The sequence below is a fragment of the Leguminivora glycinivorella genome, chromosome 12 (genome assembly GCF_023078275.1).
Source record: "Leguminivora glycinivorella isolate SPB_JAAS2020 chromosome 12, LegGlyc_1.1, whole genome shotgun sequence".
NCBI classification, from domain to species: domain Eukaryota; kingdom Metazoa; phylum Arthropoda; class Insecta; order Lepidoptera; family Tortricidae; genus Leguminivora; species Leguminivora glycinivorella.
This window is the reverse complement of record NC_062982.1, coordinates 13,123,161-13,136,961: the sequence shown is the minus strand read 5'-3', so window position 1 is coordinate 13,136,961 and position 13,801 is coordinate 13,123,161. Positions and strand designations below refer to the sequence as shown.

The window sequence follows — 13,801 nt, the reverse complement described above, 5'->3', positions numbered from 1 at the left end:
ATTGTATCTACCAACTGTCTATACTCCTCAGGGGTTATTCCATTCCAGACACCCACAAGTTTCTCCTTAAAATCAGCTTTGGATTTAGAAGGATCTTTTCGCAACTTTTTCTTCATTTACCACTACAAAGTTTTTATGGGAGACAAGTCTGGACTGCTGGATGGCCATGATATGGTAGGAATTTGTTTTTGTTTCAGCCACTCCATCGTTGTCTTGCCAGTATGACATAAGGCACCATCTCGTTGAAAAGTAAATCCATTTATATACTTGAACTTTCTTATAGACGGTAGTGAACTCTATTCCAAGATGCTTTTGTATTTCTCTGCATTGACGGTTCCATCTATAAATTGCAGACATCCCACACCCTGTGCCGACATACAGCCCCAAATCATTTAAAGATGCTGGAAACTACACCTTGCGTTCAAGACAGTCTTTGTGAAATGCATCTCCTTTATCTTGAATGACTTTACTTCGTTCATCGCCAACTATGACCTCAAATTTGGATTTGTCGCTCCATATTATTTTTCGCCACTGATCGGCAGTCCAGTTTCTGTACTTTTGTGCAAATTTCAACCTGTTAGTTTTCTGCTTTTGAGTAAGTAATGGTTTCTGTTTAGCGGTGTGAAAACCGAAGCCCATTATTTTCATTACTGTCTTTCAGGTATCGACTGAAATGTTTATTTTGATCGCGTCATGCCATAGTTAGATAAGTTCTCCTGCTCTTGCATGACGATTTTTCCTGATGATGCTCCTCAAAATCCTGTTTTCTCTTTGGCAGTTATTCTTCAACGGCCAGATTTATTTAAACAGGAGACGGTTCCGTGTTTTAGTTGATGCTGGATGATTGTATGCGCCGTAGATCTTGGCAAAAAAAGGTCTTTGGATATTTTGGAACGTAGATTTGCCGCTATTGTTACTGGAAATTATAATTTTCCTCACTGATTCAGGCACCGACTTACCTCTTGCTATTTTGGTATAAAAATGTTGTAGAATAATTATATTTTTTACAGAATTTACCTTTTTATGTAGCTATATATCATATCAGACGACTTATAATATTATTAATTCTATTTAAAATATTATTGTATAATATTAATCTTACTAAACTATTTTTATTTAAAATAGACGACCTATTATGCCTCAAATATGAACTAGGCGTATTTTTTTGCTTTAGATATGTTATTTTTATGATATGATTATATTAAAACATATAACATTAGGGCATTTTGTACGGCGCAAGATTAAACTAGTTTTAATGGCTTAGTGTGTCGTGTATTCCATTTATCATCAAAGTCAATCTGGGTTTAAATACCAGTTTCGGAAATAAATATCGCACGTTGAAATGTGACTAGACGATATCATTTGCATTGAGGCTCGTATTTACTACTCGTTTTATAACATTGCTTTCATCCCTCCGCATTACATGCCCATACCATGCTAATTTACTTCCTCTCACCTTCTCTGTCACTAGCGCTACTCTCAGGCTTCCTCTTATCTTATATACTCATTCCGAATCCTACCCAGTATTGTCACACCTTTCGTTACGAATATGGCGTGGAATGGCCCCAAACACTAATTTTCTTTTTACTATTTCAGTTGGTAGTTTTCGCCCTAGCGGCAGCTTGCATGGCCGCGCCCCGGCCCAGCGGCCTCGTGGCGGTGTACCCGGTAGCGCCGGTGGTGTCACACGTGCCGGTGGCTTACTCCTCCCAGTCCAGCTCGGTGGTCCACTCTGCCCCGGTCTACTCCGCGCCGATTCTCCGCTCCGTGGCCGTCGAACCCGTCGTTCACGCTGTTCCCGTGCAACCCGCGGTCCATTCCGTTCCAGTCTACTCTTACGTTTAAAAAATCTTTACACGAATGTTTATAGTCGCTTTGGCGCTTTGATGATACAGCTTTAATAAAAATTTAGAATACGATACTGTTATAACACGATATCTATTGGCAATATTTTTTTCTTTTAAGTACCAACTTACGTACGCTCGACGTATTATGTATGTAGGTAACGTAGAATGTTTTGTTGTATGTTTTGATTTTAATTAATTTTTGTTTGTGTTAAAACGCATTTACATTTTGTTAAAAGTGAGTGGAACATGATGTAACTTAACAGTTATTTTCATCATTAAAATCGGTTTTGCTGACTTGCGTAATGTTTGTTACTAAAATATACGTTTATTGATAATCTGTACTATTATTTCCCCTATTTACGTACGCCTGCAAATAAGTGAAAACACGTACCTATAAATACTTTAATGGATCATTCAACAAACTTATACTTACTTTACAAAATGTTCTTCCACTTCAAACAAAAATAACACTTTCTTCGTCATTGTTGCTTCCTTTGTTAGATTACGGTGATATCGCTTTTCTGGACATAGTGAGGAGCTGCTTGACAAACTCGAGCGGTTGCAAAACTTGTGTATCCGTTACATCTATGGTTTGCGTAAGTTTGATCGCGTGTCCCAGTTCCGATCTCAGCTTGGCTGGCTGCCGATTCGCCGTCGTCGAGACGTGCATGTCCTGTCATTGCTTTTTAATGTCTTATTTAATCCGTCTTCGCCACGTTACCTTTCCGAAAGATTTAGTTACTTGGCTGCTGGCAGTAATCACCGTTTGCGATCTAGCACCAATCTTGCTCTTGTAATTCCACCCAATAAGACGCGGACATACAGAAAATCCTTTTCTGTCTATTATGCCGTTAAATTGTGGAATGAGATACCGGTGTCCGTGAGGCAATCCCAATCTGTAGCAGCACTCAAGAATAACCTTAAAAAACTATGGCTTTCCGACACTTAATTTTTTTTTTATCGGATTTTTTTTTTCTCTCTTTTTCTTTTTCTTTAATGTTTATCTATTTTTTTTTAAATTGTCGTCTTGCTTTGTGGTTCGAATTAATATCCATAATCCATATACTTTTTGGTCTAAGTACCTGTATAAATATATATTTAATGAGTATTTGTTTATTTATTATTATATTATTATATATGTATATATTGGTGTATTAATGTAATTGTATATATATATTTGTTACCATTTGTGTATACAAAATTTGCATTTAATTCTTTTAGTGTTTGTACATTTTTAAATTGGTTACTCATCGTTAATCGCTTCTACTCATTTCCTCAAAGGTTGACTGGAAGAGATCCCATTAAGGGATAAGTCCGCCTACATTGTATATTACTGACTCTGTAACTGTGTCTCTTTTGTTTCCTTTATGTACAATAAAGCTTATACATACATACATACAAACTTATTCGGAAATTTACAGGATCTTTTATTTTAGAATTCTGTATCGACAAAAAAAAACAACCATTTTTTTTTCACATTTTCACCCTGTATGGTGTATGAAGTGTAATTTTTGATAAATACTTGAATTAAAAGAAATAAAGGTATGACAGTCAGAAATATTTTAAAATGATAAAAAACAACAATTATTATAGGTACATGTTATTTACACAAATCTATTGAGTTTTACAGTGAGCTCAGAGTTATACCTAACAAAATAAAATAACATACAATTTAAGTTTTAAATGTAATTTGGTAATTAATTATTATAACACAATTTCCCCCGATCTTACACTTCCACACTCACTATTGATGACACATTTTTGATGTGTAAAAAAAAAATAACATGCGAGAATGCGTAGCAAGCGAAGCGCGAGGACGCGTAGCGAGAGATGTGCTTGTATGAAGCGAAAGCGACGCGCGAAGCGACTGGTGGTAGTGGTGGTGGTATAAGAACCAATATGATTACTTTCGTGCATCAATTATATTAATTTCAAATGATTTTATCGTCAGCTACATTTTACTACATTTTTTGTACTTAAGGACTGTATCGTTAAGTATAAGGACAAAACAAACCTCGTCTAAATGTTGACATGTGCATAATTTTGTATTATTATGTTCCGAGAGTATGATCTTAAGGTATTGGTAAGTACTATTTGATATAAGAAGGTCTGATATTTTTTTTATTTTAGGGACTTTATGGTACTTTCATTAAGGTCTAGCAAATAAATTTCGGACAACCCCTATCTGGCTTAATTTGAGAATATTTCAATGACTCTTTGTACGATTTCAACAAACAAAGGTTAATATGCTGCCAAAATATATTCTTTAAGAGTCCTCTTCATGGTTTTTCCAATTGGGTACTTGTAGAATAAATGCGGCGAATTTATATAATTTAAAAAAACGCAATTTTGAGCAACGTTCCGGATTGCCGTAAATTTTCGATGCTAGCAGGATGAGAGAAACAGATAAAAAAATTAGCCATAGGCCAAAGTCTAATTGACATTCATGGTGTTTGAACAGTGCTTAAACCAGATCGATATAAACAATGTATGATAGTCAAATTCGACATCAAAGTCGGAGTTAGAGTAAGCACCATGCCACATTCTCTAAATGGCCGCCATACACAGATCCTGAACTATATTTTTTTTAAATAACAGTGGCTAGACTATGTCCAGATATTCTGCTTTGTGGATCATGTGTCGTCGAGGTTCGCACCATACAATTTTTTTTCGCAATCGTATCATCTTTTACGCACTTTGTGAATTTTCTAGTAGCATTTGTCCGGAATCGTAATTGGTACTCGGGAGGATTAAGTCAATACTGTCTAAACCATATGCTTTACGTCGAGTTTCTAGGACAAAATGCGTACCTTATTATGTGCCTTATTAAGCCCATGGCTTGTTATAAGAAAAAAATATAATAGCAAATAAATACGGCTACTCAAAGTTGTCTTCATACTTAACGATACAGTCTTTACTTACATTACATATCTTTTGGTAACGCTCCCTTAACTACTTAGGTATGATGTTAGAATTCTTTGAATACATTTTTAGACATCAGTTGCCTTTAAGTAAGATGCCTTGATGGTGTAAGTGTTTTAATTGTACATCTATGTAATCAGTGGAAGTGAACGGCCCTTTATCAATTCGTTCAAGGTAAACACGGAAACAACAGCTATGTATCTATTCCCGTTTAGAGTTCTCGAATTAAGCCTTATCGGTTTAAGGTTGAAAGCGATTGTTGCCCGCTGCACCCGCGCCGGCCCTGCCGCAATCAAGGTGCTTTTCTTTCCTCCAATACAGCCAACGCCCGGTTGCATATTTCCCTACGTCACAAAGGTATCTGGAATACCTACGCCTACGGCACAAGTTTGTATAAAAGCCAAAGGCACCGGGGTAAATGCAACAGTCTCTCGCAGTACTGAAAACAACACAGACCACAATGTTCAAGCTGGTGGTGTTGTCTTGCGTGGTGGCGCTGGCGGCGGCCAACCCTAGTGTACTCGGTCCGTGGGGCTTGGGGCTCGCGGGTCCCCTGGCGGCGCCGGCGGCTCTGGCTCCTCTGGGCTTGGGTCTCGGACATGGAGCTATCTGGGGCGCGCCCGCGCTCGCGGCGTACAACTACAGAGGCCCGCTGTCCCTCGCGCCTGGGCAGCCCGCCAACATCGTGGCTGCCGACGGAAGGCCCCTGGACACCCTGAGCGTGAACTTGGACCGCGCCGCGCACCTGACTGCGAGAGCTGTTGACCACGCCGGCCTGCACCTGCTGAAGAAGCGCTCCGCCGTGCTGCCGGTGGCGGCTCCGCTGGCCGTGTCGCACGCCGCCCGCATCGACCTGCCGGCCGCGCGCCTGGTCGGGCACGGGCTGGGCTGGCCCGCGGTGGGCGCGCTCGGCGTACCCGGCGTCGCTCCCTGGGGCGTACCGGGCGTCGCTCCCTGGGGCGTCGCCGGCGTCGCCGCTCCCTGGGGCGTGGGCCACGGACTCGGTTTGGGACACGCTGGCGCTTTGGGACGCCTCTGGTGAAAATTGTACAAATTAGAATATTGATCGATCTTCATAATATATAAAGAGAGTTACCTATAACTTATGGTTTTTATTGATTAGCCTAATTTCAAACCGATTTGGATGCCGTTTATCACATGCAAAATGCGTTTCCCTCTTGATTCGCATTTTGTTACAAATTTATCGTCTGTGATATACAACTACAGGTACCAATCTTGTTCTGAGTAAGGTATGCATATAGCGGCACTACACATATAACGTTCATTGATAGTAGGTACTATCAGCTGCAGAAGTGCATGGCGAATTTATCAATGAATTCATTTATAATTTCTCCATGAACTTTAGCAGCTGATAGTACCTATATATTTCTTTCAAAATGCAAAACAAATTATGCAATTTTCAATTAAAATTAAGATTTCATTTATATATAGGTGCCTATCTAAAAATAGGTTAAAGGAAATTTATCATTTCTTAAAAGAGGTTTAAACATTTTATTTATTTATTTAGTTAATCTTTATTGCACTAAAGAAAAATCTTGCAGTACAAAAAGGCGGACTTAATGCTTTAAAGCATTCTCTACCAGTCATATTTACGCATCAACACCCGACACGGACTGTTCAAACTCGATACATAATTGGATAGGTGCCATCTCTATATAACATTAAATCTCACAAAATTGTATTATAATAACATTAATAACACCTGTCAGTATATTTGTCGCCTTTGAAAAATACTATAAAATAAGTAAGTAGGTTTAGGTTAGGTTTTAAATAGGTATTGGAATTGATATTTTAACTGAATTTATGAAATTTGAAATTTAAATGACTTGATAGATTACGACATCTTGAAGTATTAATAGACATAGCTATGTCACATGTCAAAATATAAAAAAAACACAATAAAAATGCATAGGTATCTTCCGTTCTAAAGATTCCCCTATAAATTGGTTATTGGCTCTCTTGTACGCTTGAGAAAAGAAAGAAAAGAAGATACCCAAAAGGGTAAGTAGAGCTCATTAAACTGCTCAAGCTTTGACGAAGCCTGCGCTGTGGATGTATTTTGTAAAGTGCTGTGTAATAAATTTATTCGATAACTAGTTTCAATTAAAGGGTTGAAAGAAACCGAAATTGTGACAATGCAGTAACGGATTGCTATACTGAACCCAAAACCCACAGACGACTTCTACGTTACCCAAGAGAAGAAAGGGAGTGATGAAATTCTTAGCCCGTCACCGCAAGGATTCGTGATAGGTTCTACAGTAAAAGTCAGCATGATCAACTCGCCCCGTACATCGCCGTTGTGTGGCGGCGTGTGCGTGTTACGCGTTACTGTTTCTGAGACAGAATTAAAACAGATATTTGATGTTATTTTTTTCACATAGGTCCAAATATTGCCTGTTATAAAAATTACAACCTGTATACCCCGTAAGTTACTTTAGATGCCACCACACTACAAAAAATAACGATTTGATCAGTGCAATTGAGTAGCATCTAAGCACTTAACATAGTGTAACATCCCAGGTTCGACATTGAGTTGGCTTGAATGCTCTGTCTAGTAGTTGAGGTGGTCTGTGCAAAAATATTTACACACAATTAGGGCTACTTACACCAACGAAAATGGAATTTGACAGTTGACAGCTCACTAACCCGGAGTTAAGTTGTTCGTGCAAGTGGGCCTTATAACAGTAAATCTTCATCACACTATTTATGATTGAAAGTCAGTCGATCAATAGGACATAAAGAATTTTATTTGTTTTTAAAATACTTTGCACTCTTTGTGGATAAATACAACTTCCTCAACCGTTTTGGAATAATCAAGAGAGCTTTTGCCTGTTGGTCTGGTGAAAAAATATTTATTCATCTACGAAGAGATTTAGTCTATTAGTTCTAACAAGGCACTTAAACGTTTTATATTTATTTTAATGTTGCCACCCTCCTATTGCAAAAATAAATGCCGATATAAAAACTATCACCAAAAACACAAAACTCGATAAATGTTTCCCTCTACGAGGCATACTCAGGAGGTGTTTACGACCGTTGCAAAGAGTTCGTTTTTGAAAATGATCCACGGAGAAAATGTAAGCACGTTGTGTGCTGCTGCTGCCATATCATGCACTGTTGTCACGATAATACTCGTATTCATCTACTCATTTAGTCATGGAGATTGGCAGTGCTAGCCCGGATTAGATACCAAGTAGGTTAGTCTGCGACTGGCACTACAACAACACAAGCCACACAAGGACGGCCCATCACCGCACCCTTTAGGGGAGTGCGACCACATACAGCCATCGCAGCAGCAATGCTTTAGCGGACTTTCACACCCAACTACCCAAGCAAGCGGGATCTGAGGTGTCGATACATCCATTCGTTCGTTAAGGTACGTTCTGTCCATGATATCCAAATGATATCAACGGGCAGTTATATCACAATTCACACACTTTATGTAAGTGTGAAGGCCTAGTATTCAGATATTTATTTCTTGTTAAGCTTACGATATGCGATCTTTCAGTAGTATTTTTTTTGTTGAAGCTTGTAACGTTTCATAATTATGAAGTTGAAACCGAATTATAGGGTTATATTTTTGCAGGCTAAGTAAATGCATACGAGTATAAAATATTGAACACACCTACGGAATATAGACGCTCTTTGTAGAGGGGGTACAAAGTCTATTGTTTATAGTTAGACTACTGTAGACCAGTAAGAATGCTGAGTGTAGGGCTTAGGACGGTTAGCCATCACCCATTGAACTGACTAATCATTATAATTAGTAACGGATAGGGAGTACAGCCCGCGGACAGTGCTGAAAAGAAGAAAGTTTTTTCAAAGATCAGAGTTATGTCTTTATTCTCATAGTGCTCTTCATATAGTTCTATCTTTGGACTATTTACAAATAGTGGGCCAAGGGTCCAACGGTGCGAATGAGAGGAGTGTGGTATGGCGCGACAATGGGCGCAGAGTAGGCGAGGGGCGCAACGTGGGGGATGAGCGGGGCGCCAGCGTAGGCGATGCCTCCGAGAGGGGCGATCAGCGGGGCGGAGCGCTTCTTGAGCAGGTGCACGCCGTCCAGCGCCTTGGCGGTGAGGTGCGCGGAGCGGTCCAGGTTGACGTCCAGGGTGTCGAGGGGCCTGCCGTCCGCGGCGAGGATGTTGGCGGGCTGGCCGGGCGCCAGGGACAGCGGGCCGCGGTAGTTGCTGCCGTACAAGGGCGCGATCACCGCGCCGCTGTACGCCAGCGGAGCGAACGGCGTCAGCAGCGCCGCGGACGCCGCCGCCATCATGCAAAACAACACCACCAGCTTCAGCATCGTGTAGTGGTCTGTGTTGGTCGGTGCACGGAGGAACACTGATGCACTTGCAATGTTGATACCAGCTTTTATACGTAGTACGCATTGATAACGCGATGGGCGAAGCCGGAAGACAAAGCGGCCCTGACTGGACTGCATTTGTCGCGGAATAAAGATCAACGGGCTCGTATTGAAACCATGCGTATCTTACCTTTAATTAAAGCTTCTTACTCGTACTTGGTGATTACACCTGTATACACTTGACTATTAATACTGTATTTACGCAGCTCGCAGGTTAGGTAGGTATTAGTTGCAAGTGTTGCAACTCATTGAAACCCATTGAATAAACATATATAGTAGTTACTACATAATTACCATAAATTTTAAAATTATGTAGCATGAAAAGTGATAAATAATGGAGTTCCGCAATTATATATGTTTGGTACTAAACAGGATCCGTTTTATGTTTTTTATGACTACGAGATGTCTATAGTTATCTGTTATCTAAAGCTTGAAAATAGTGTACTTATAATTTCAGTTTCGCCAACTTCCAAACTTTAAGCGGTATTAATCTTGTTTATTTAAGAACATTTGTTTAGAAAGAGTCGCCAGCAGTCGCAGTATACATCGCCGATATTAACAAGAGGAATATAGCTAGACTAGTTTTCGCCCGCGGGTTCGCTCGCGTTAGAAAGAGACAAAAAGTAGCCTATGTCACTCTCAATCCCTTCAACTATCTCCAATTCATCGCTCCGTTTTGCAGTGAAAGACGGACAAACAAGTAGATACACACACTTTCCCATTTATAATATTAGTATGGATTTGCTAAGGAATGTGTTGAGGATATAAAAATTGAAAACAACGTTTACTTTAATATAAAAGGAAGGATTAATGATTTAATAGTATTACTACAGAGACCGGGACAAAAAGGGTTGCCGGTCGAAGAGATATAGACGGCCGAGCGAAGCCAGGCCGGATGGGTCTGAGGCGGGCAACCCCATATTTCCCGCCGAGGTATGTATAGTGCTTTTCTCAAACATTATATGGAATAAATAAAAGTCTACTGAAGAAGAATACTTTGAATGGCTCCTAAACGAAATTTGAATCTCGTAAACGGGGTGGCGTAGCGCAAAAATAATCAAATTTTGGTTCCCCTTTACGTAACCCCGGAACAATAAAATAATAGAAAAAAAAGGAAAACAAGATGTTTGTAACAAAAAGCACCAAAAACCAAATATTGTCTATATGTCTTCGGCCGGCAACCCCTTTTGTCCCGGCCTCTGTAATAATGTACTATTATTTCACAGAACCCTTAAGTTGGTGTTTTCTCCTGATGCCTCTGTTGGCCTAATTCCGTTTTATCATTATCCGATCCGATATGTATACTTGGGAAAACTGATATCCTTTAACAAAAACAGTAACGACAATGAAATAGACAAAAGAGTTAACATAGCGTGGACTAAATACTGGGCTCAAAAAGAGATTTTAAAGGGAAACTATGGCTTGAAACTGAAGAAAATTATAATGGACTCCTGCATCCTACCCAGCCTCACTTATGCCAGCCAAACATGGGTGTACACCAAGAGGGTAAAGAGCAAAATTCTAGCATGTCAACATACAATGGAAAGGAGCATCTTGAAGTTAAGGAGGATCCAGAAAACTAGAAATGAAGATACTAATTCTAGATTCTTATTAGGAATAAAACTAAGCTGACAGATGCTCTTCAACATGCACTATCGCAAAAATGGAAATGGGCTGGACATTTGGCGAGATACCAAGATAAGAGATGGACTCTACATGCAACCAGATGGCCAGGCCCCACTGGAAAGAGGAAGGATGGGAAACCACGCAAAAGATGGGTTGATGATATTGTAAAGGTAGCAGGAAGGAACTGGATGGACACCGCTCAGAACTGAGTACAATGGCTAAGCTTGGAGGAGGGCCTTTACCCTATCAGGGACCACAAATAACTAAAAGAGAAATGAAATAAAAAGTAAAGAAGAAAGACAAAAATGTGGAAAGAAGGCTAAATAAATAAATAAAATAAATCGGGTGTCGGACTGATATCCCATATATTTACGCCGCCATCTTTGATTTTTTTTTAATCCTTCCGACTTACGATATCGGATCGGATAATGTAAAACGCACTAAACCTGTGCAAGTGCGCGTAGTTTAACTATATAACATGATTTAATCTACGTAATTAGTCACTACTTAGTCTAATTATAAAAGGGGTTAACACAGACATGAACTAATTATTAGCAAACTAGTATTATGGTAATGTATAGTTGATTATTAAATAAATACATAGCGTGATAAATATGGAAACATGTAGTTACTAGTAATGAAACGAGTAGGTACTTAAAAATTACTTTCTGTATAAGGAAACTTGAAGTATTCGATGTCATTCTACGTTACTGAACACTTTCGCTACAGTATTCGCATAACCATAATAGGTATATAAAATGTTATATCAACTTATTGAGTACATAGTTATAACACATTCCTCAACATATTATCGAACAGTGGGATTGTAAAGTGACGCGAAATTACCATTTTGAAATATTGCGTCGACTATCTTCCGGCATCGCCCATCGAGTTGATATTTAATGCAAACTGTATAAAAACTGGTATCAACATTGCAAGTGCATCAGTGTTCCTCCGCGCACCGACCAACACAGACCACTACACGATGCTGAAGCTGGTGGTGTTATCTTGCATGATGGCGGCGGCGTCCGCGGCGCTGCTGACGCCGTTCGCTTCGCTGGCGTACAGCGGCGCGGTGATCGCGCCCTTGTACGGCAGCAACTACCGCGGCCCGCTGTCCCTGGCGCCCGGCCAGCCCGCCAACATCCTCGCCGCGGACGGCAGGCCCCTCGACACCCTGGACGTCAACCTGGACCGCTCCGCGCACCTCACCGCCAAGGCCTTGGGCGGCGTGCACCTGCTCAAGAAGCGCTCCGCCCCGCTGATCGCCCCTCTCGGAGGCATCGCCTACGCCGGCGCCCCGCTCATTCCCCACGTTGGGCCCCTCGCCTACTCCGCGCCTATCGTCGCGCCATACCACACTCCTCTCATTCGCACCGTTGGACCCTTGGCCCATTATCTGTAGATAAAACAAACTCCCTGTAAAATCTATGTAAGATACAATTATAATGAAGAATGACTGAGCACTTCAATTTTTTATTACCTATTCCTAGCCTCCTAATAGTCCTAATCAAGTGATTTTACGAAAGTCACTACAGGACCTGACCAGTTGACTATCCCTTTCTTATACATATATGTAGTCTAAATGTTAGCTGCAGAACATAACACTGACATTCTGAAATTATACGTTGATATAATAGAAGTGTCACCCTAGTTTTTGAATATATCACGTTGCATAGAAACAAACCTCGCTGCTACCTATATATTCTTGCCTATTTATATTAAATATCTGTTTAAAGTAACTTTTTTTGTGGTGAAATTTCAGGTGTAAGTAATAAATTCATAATTAGATGGTTTTTAAAAATACTGAATTTAAAACTGGATAAAGGATAATAGGCAACTACTACTTACTAAGGATCAATTTCTCCTTCATATTCAATTAACCGTGTTAGACGGTCTACTTTTTTATCCGGAATTGAGAGCTGTCTTTATTTAGTCCCAGCATCATAGGGTCAGTGTAATTCAATTTGATTGAACATCACGAAAACAAAGTTCAATTCTAAGTACAAAAACTCATGCCTGCGGTATTCCATGAAAACTCTTTATAGGTTTTATGACTCCATTTTCTCTTCACCCGTTCAATCTTATGTAACGTCAAATTTAACGTTATTATAATAAGTATATCGACTGTTTTTATTTTAAGTATTTTTTCAATTAATGCCAATTAAGGCATGCACACCTAAAAAACGTCACTCTCTCTCAGTTTAACATACGCAACATCTAATAGTGGATTATGCAGGAAGTGAATTCTATTTCACTCGCATTCGCATGAAAAAATACGACGTAGTTGTACTTGTTTTTAAGACGTGGTTCTTGGTGTTAGGTTTATTAAATTTAGCATTTTTAATTTCTTTTATTATTAGCACAATCATCCATATTATCCTATGGATATATACCTACCCATGTGGTGACGAGGTAAACATTTTATCACACCCTTTCCTCCCTTGTGTGTCGTAGAAGACGTCGGTAAGACGTCGATAAGAGGAGTGAGCGATGGTGTAGTATGTGGTCTGCTTACCCCTTTCTGGGATATTTATGGCTGTACTGTATATGTCAAGTACTTCTTCACGCTAAAATTGCTAAACCGATTTACAAGATGAAACTTGGTATTTCCTCAGGTAGTTTGAGTCCTTGGGAACGGCATAACACGAGTAGTAGGGTACCCCCGTTACCAGCCCGGGTCTGGGGCCTGCTCCCAGGACCCCACCACCGCCCATCCATGGTCTTACTGAACCTAAAAAAAAAAAAAAAAAAAAAAAAAAAAAAAAAAAAAAAAAAAAAACTAATAGCCCCCCATTTAGATTCATTGCGCTGGGTCTCGACGCTCTCAGAAGCCTCCTTCTAGTATTTACAGAATACGTTCTTTACACAATAAACCTTGTGCACGACGGTCACAAAAGGATTACCGACCCTTTCTATTGTTCGATCTGGACTCGGCGCTAGACCATTGTTACCCTACCCAGCTACCTGGCAGTGTCATGCACACCTTTTCCTTGTGTCTCATACTGATAGGTATTTTATA

The 13,801-nt window shown here is 40.0% G+C and overlaps 2 protein-coding genes across 2 annotated transcripts; one reads left to right on the top strand and one right to left on the bottom strand.

Annotated features, from left to right (window-relative positions):
• Positions 1-5,214: 5,214 nt before the first annotated feature.
• LOC125231616 lies at positions 5,215-12,237 on the top strand. Its single transcript, XM_048137081.1, has 2 exons — positions 5,215-5,564; positions 11,806-12,237. The coding sequence occupies exons 1-2, from the start codon at positions 5,230-5,232 to the stop codon at positions 12,182-12,184; spliced, it is 714 nt and encodes a 237-aa protein (XP_047993038.1). The 5' UTR covers positions 5,215-5,229; the 3' UTR covers positions 12,185-12,237.
• LOC125231615 lies at positions 8,591-9,119 on the bottom strand. Its single transcript, XM_048137080.1, has one exon. It carries the CDS (start codon positions 9,091-9,093, stop codon positions 8,674-8,676), a length of 420 nt encoding a protein of 139 aa, XP_047993037.1. The 5' UTR covers positions 9,094-9,119; the 3' UTR covers positions 8,591-8,673.
• Positions 12,238-13,801: the final 1,564 nt, after the last annotated feature.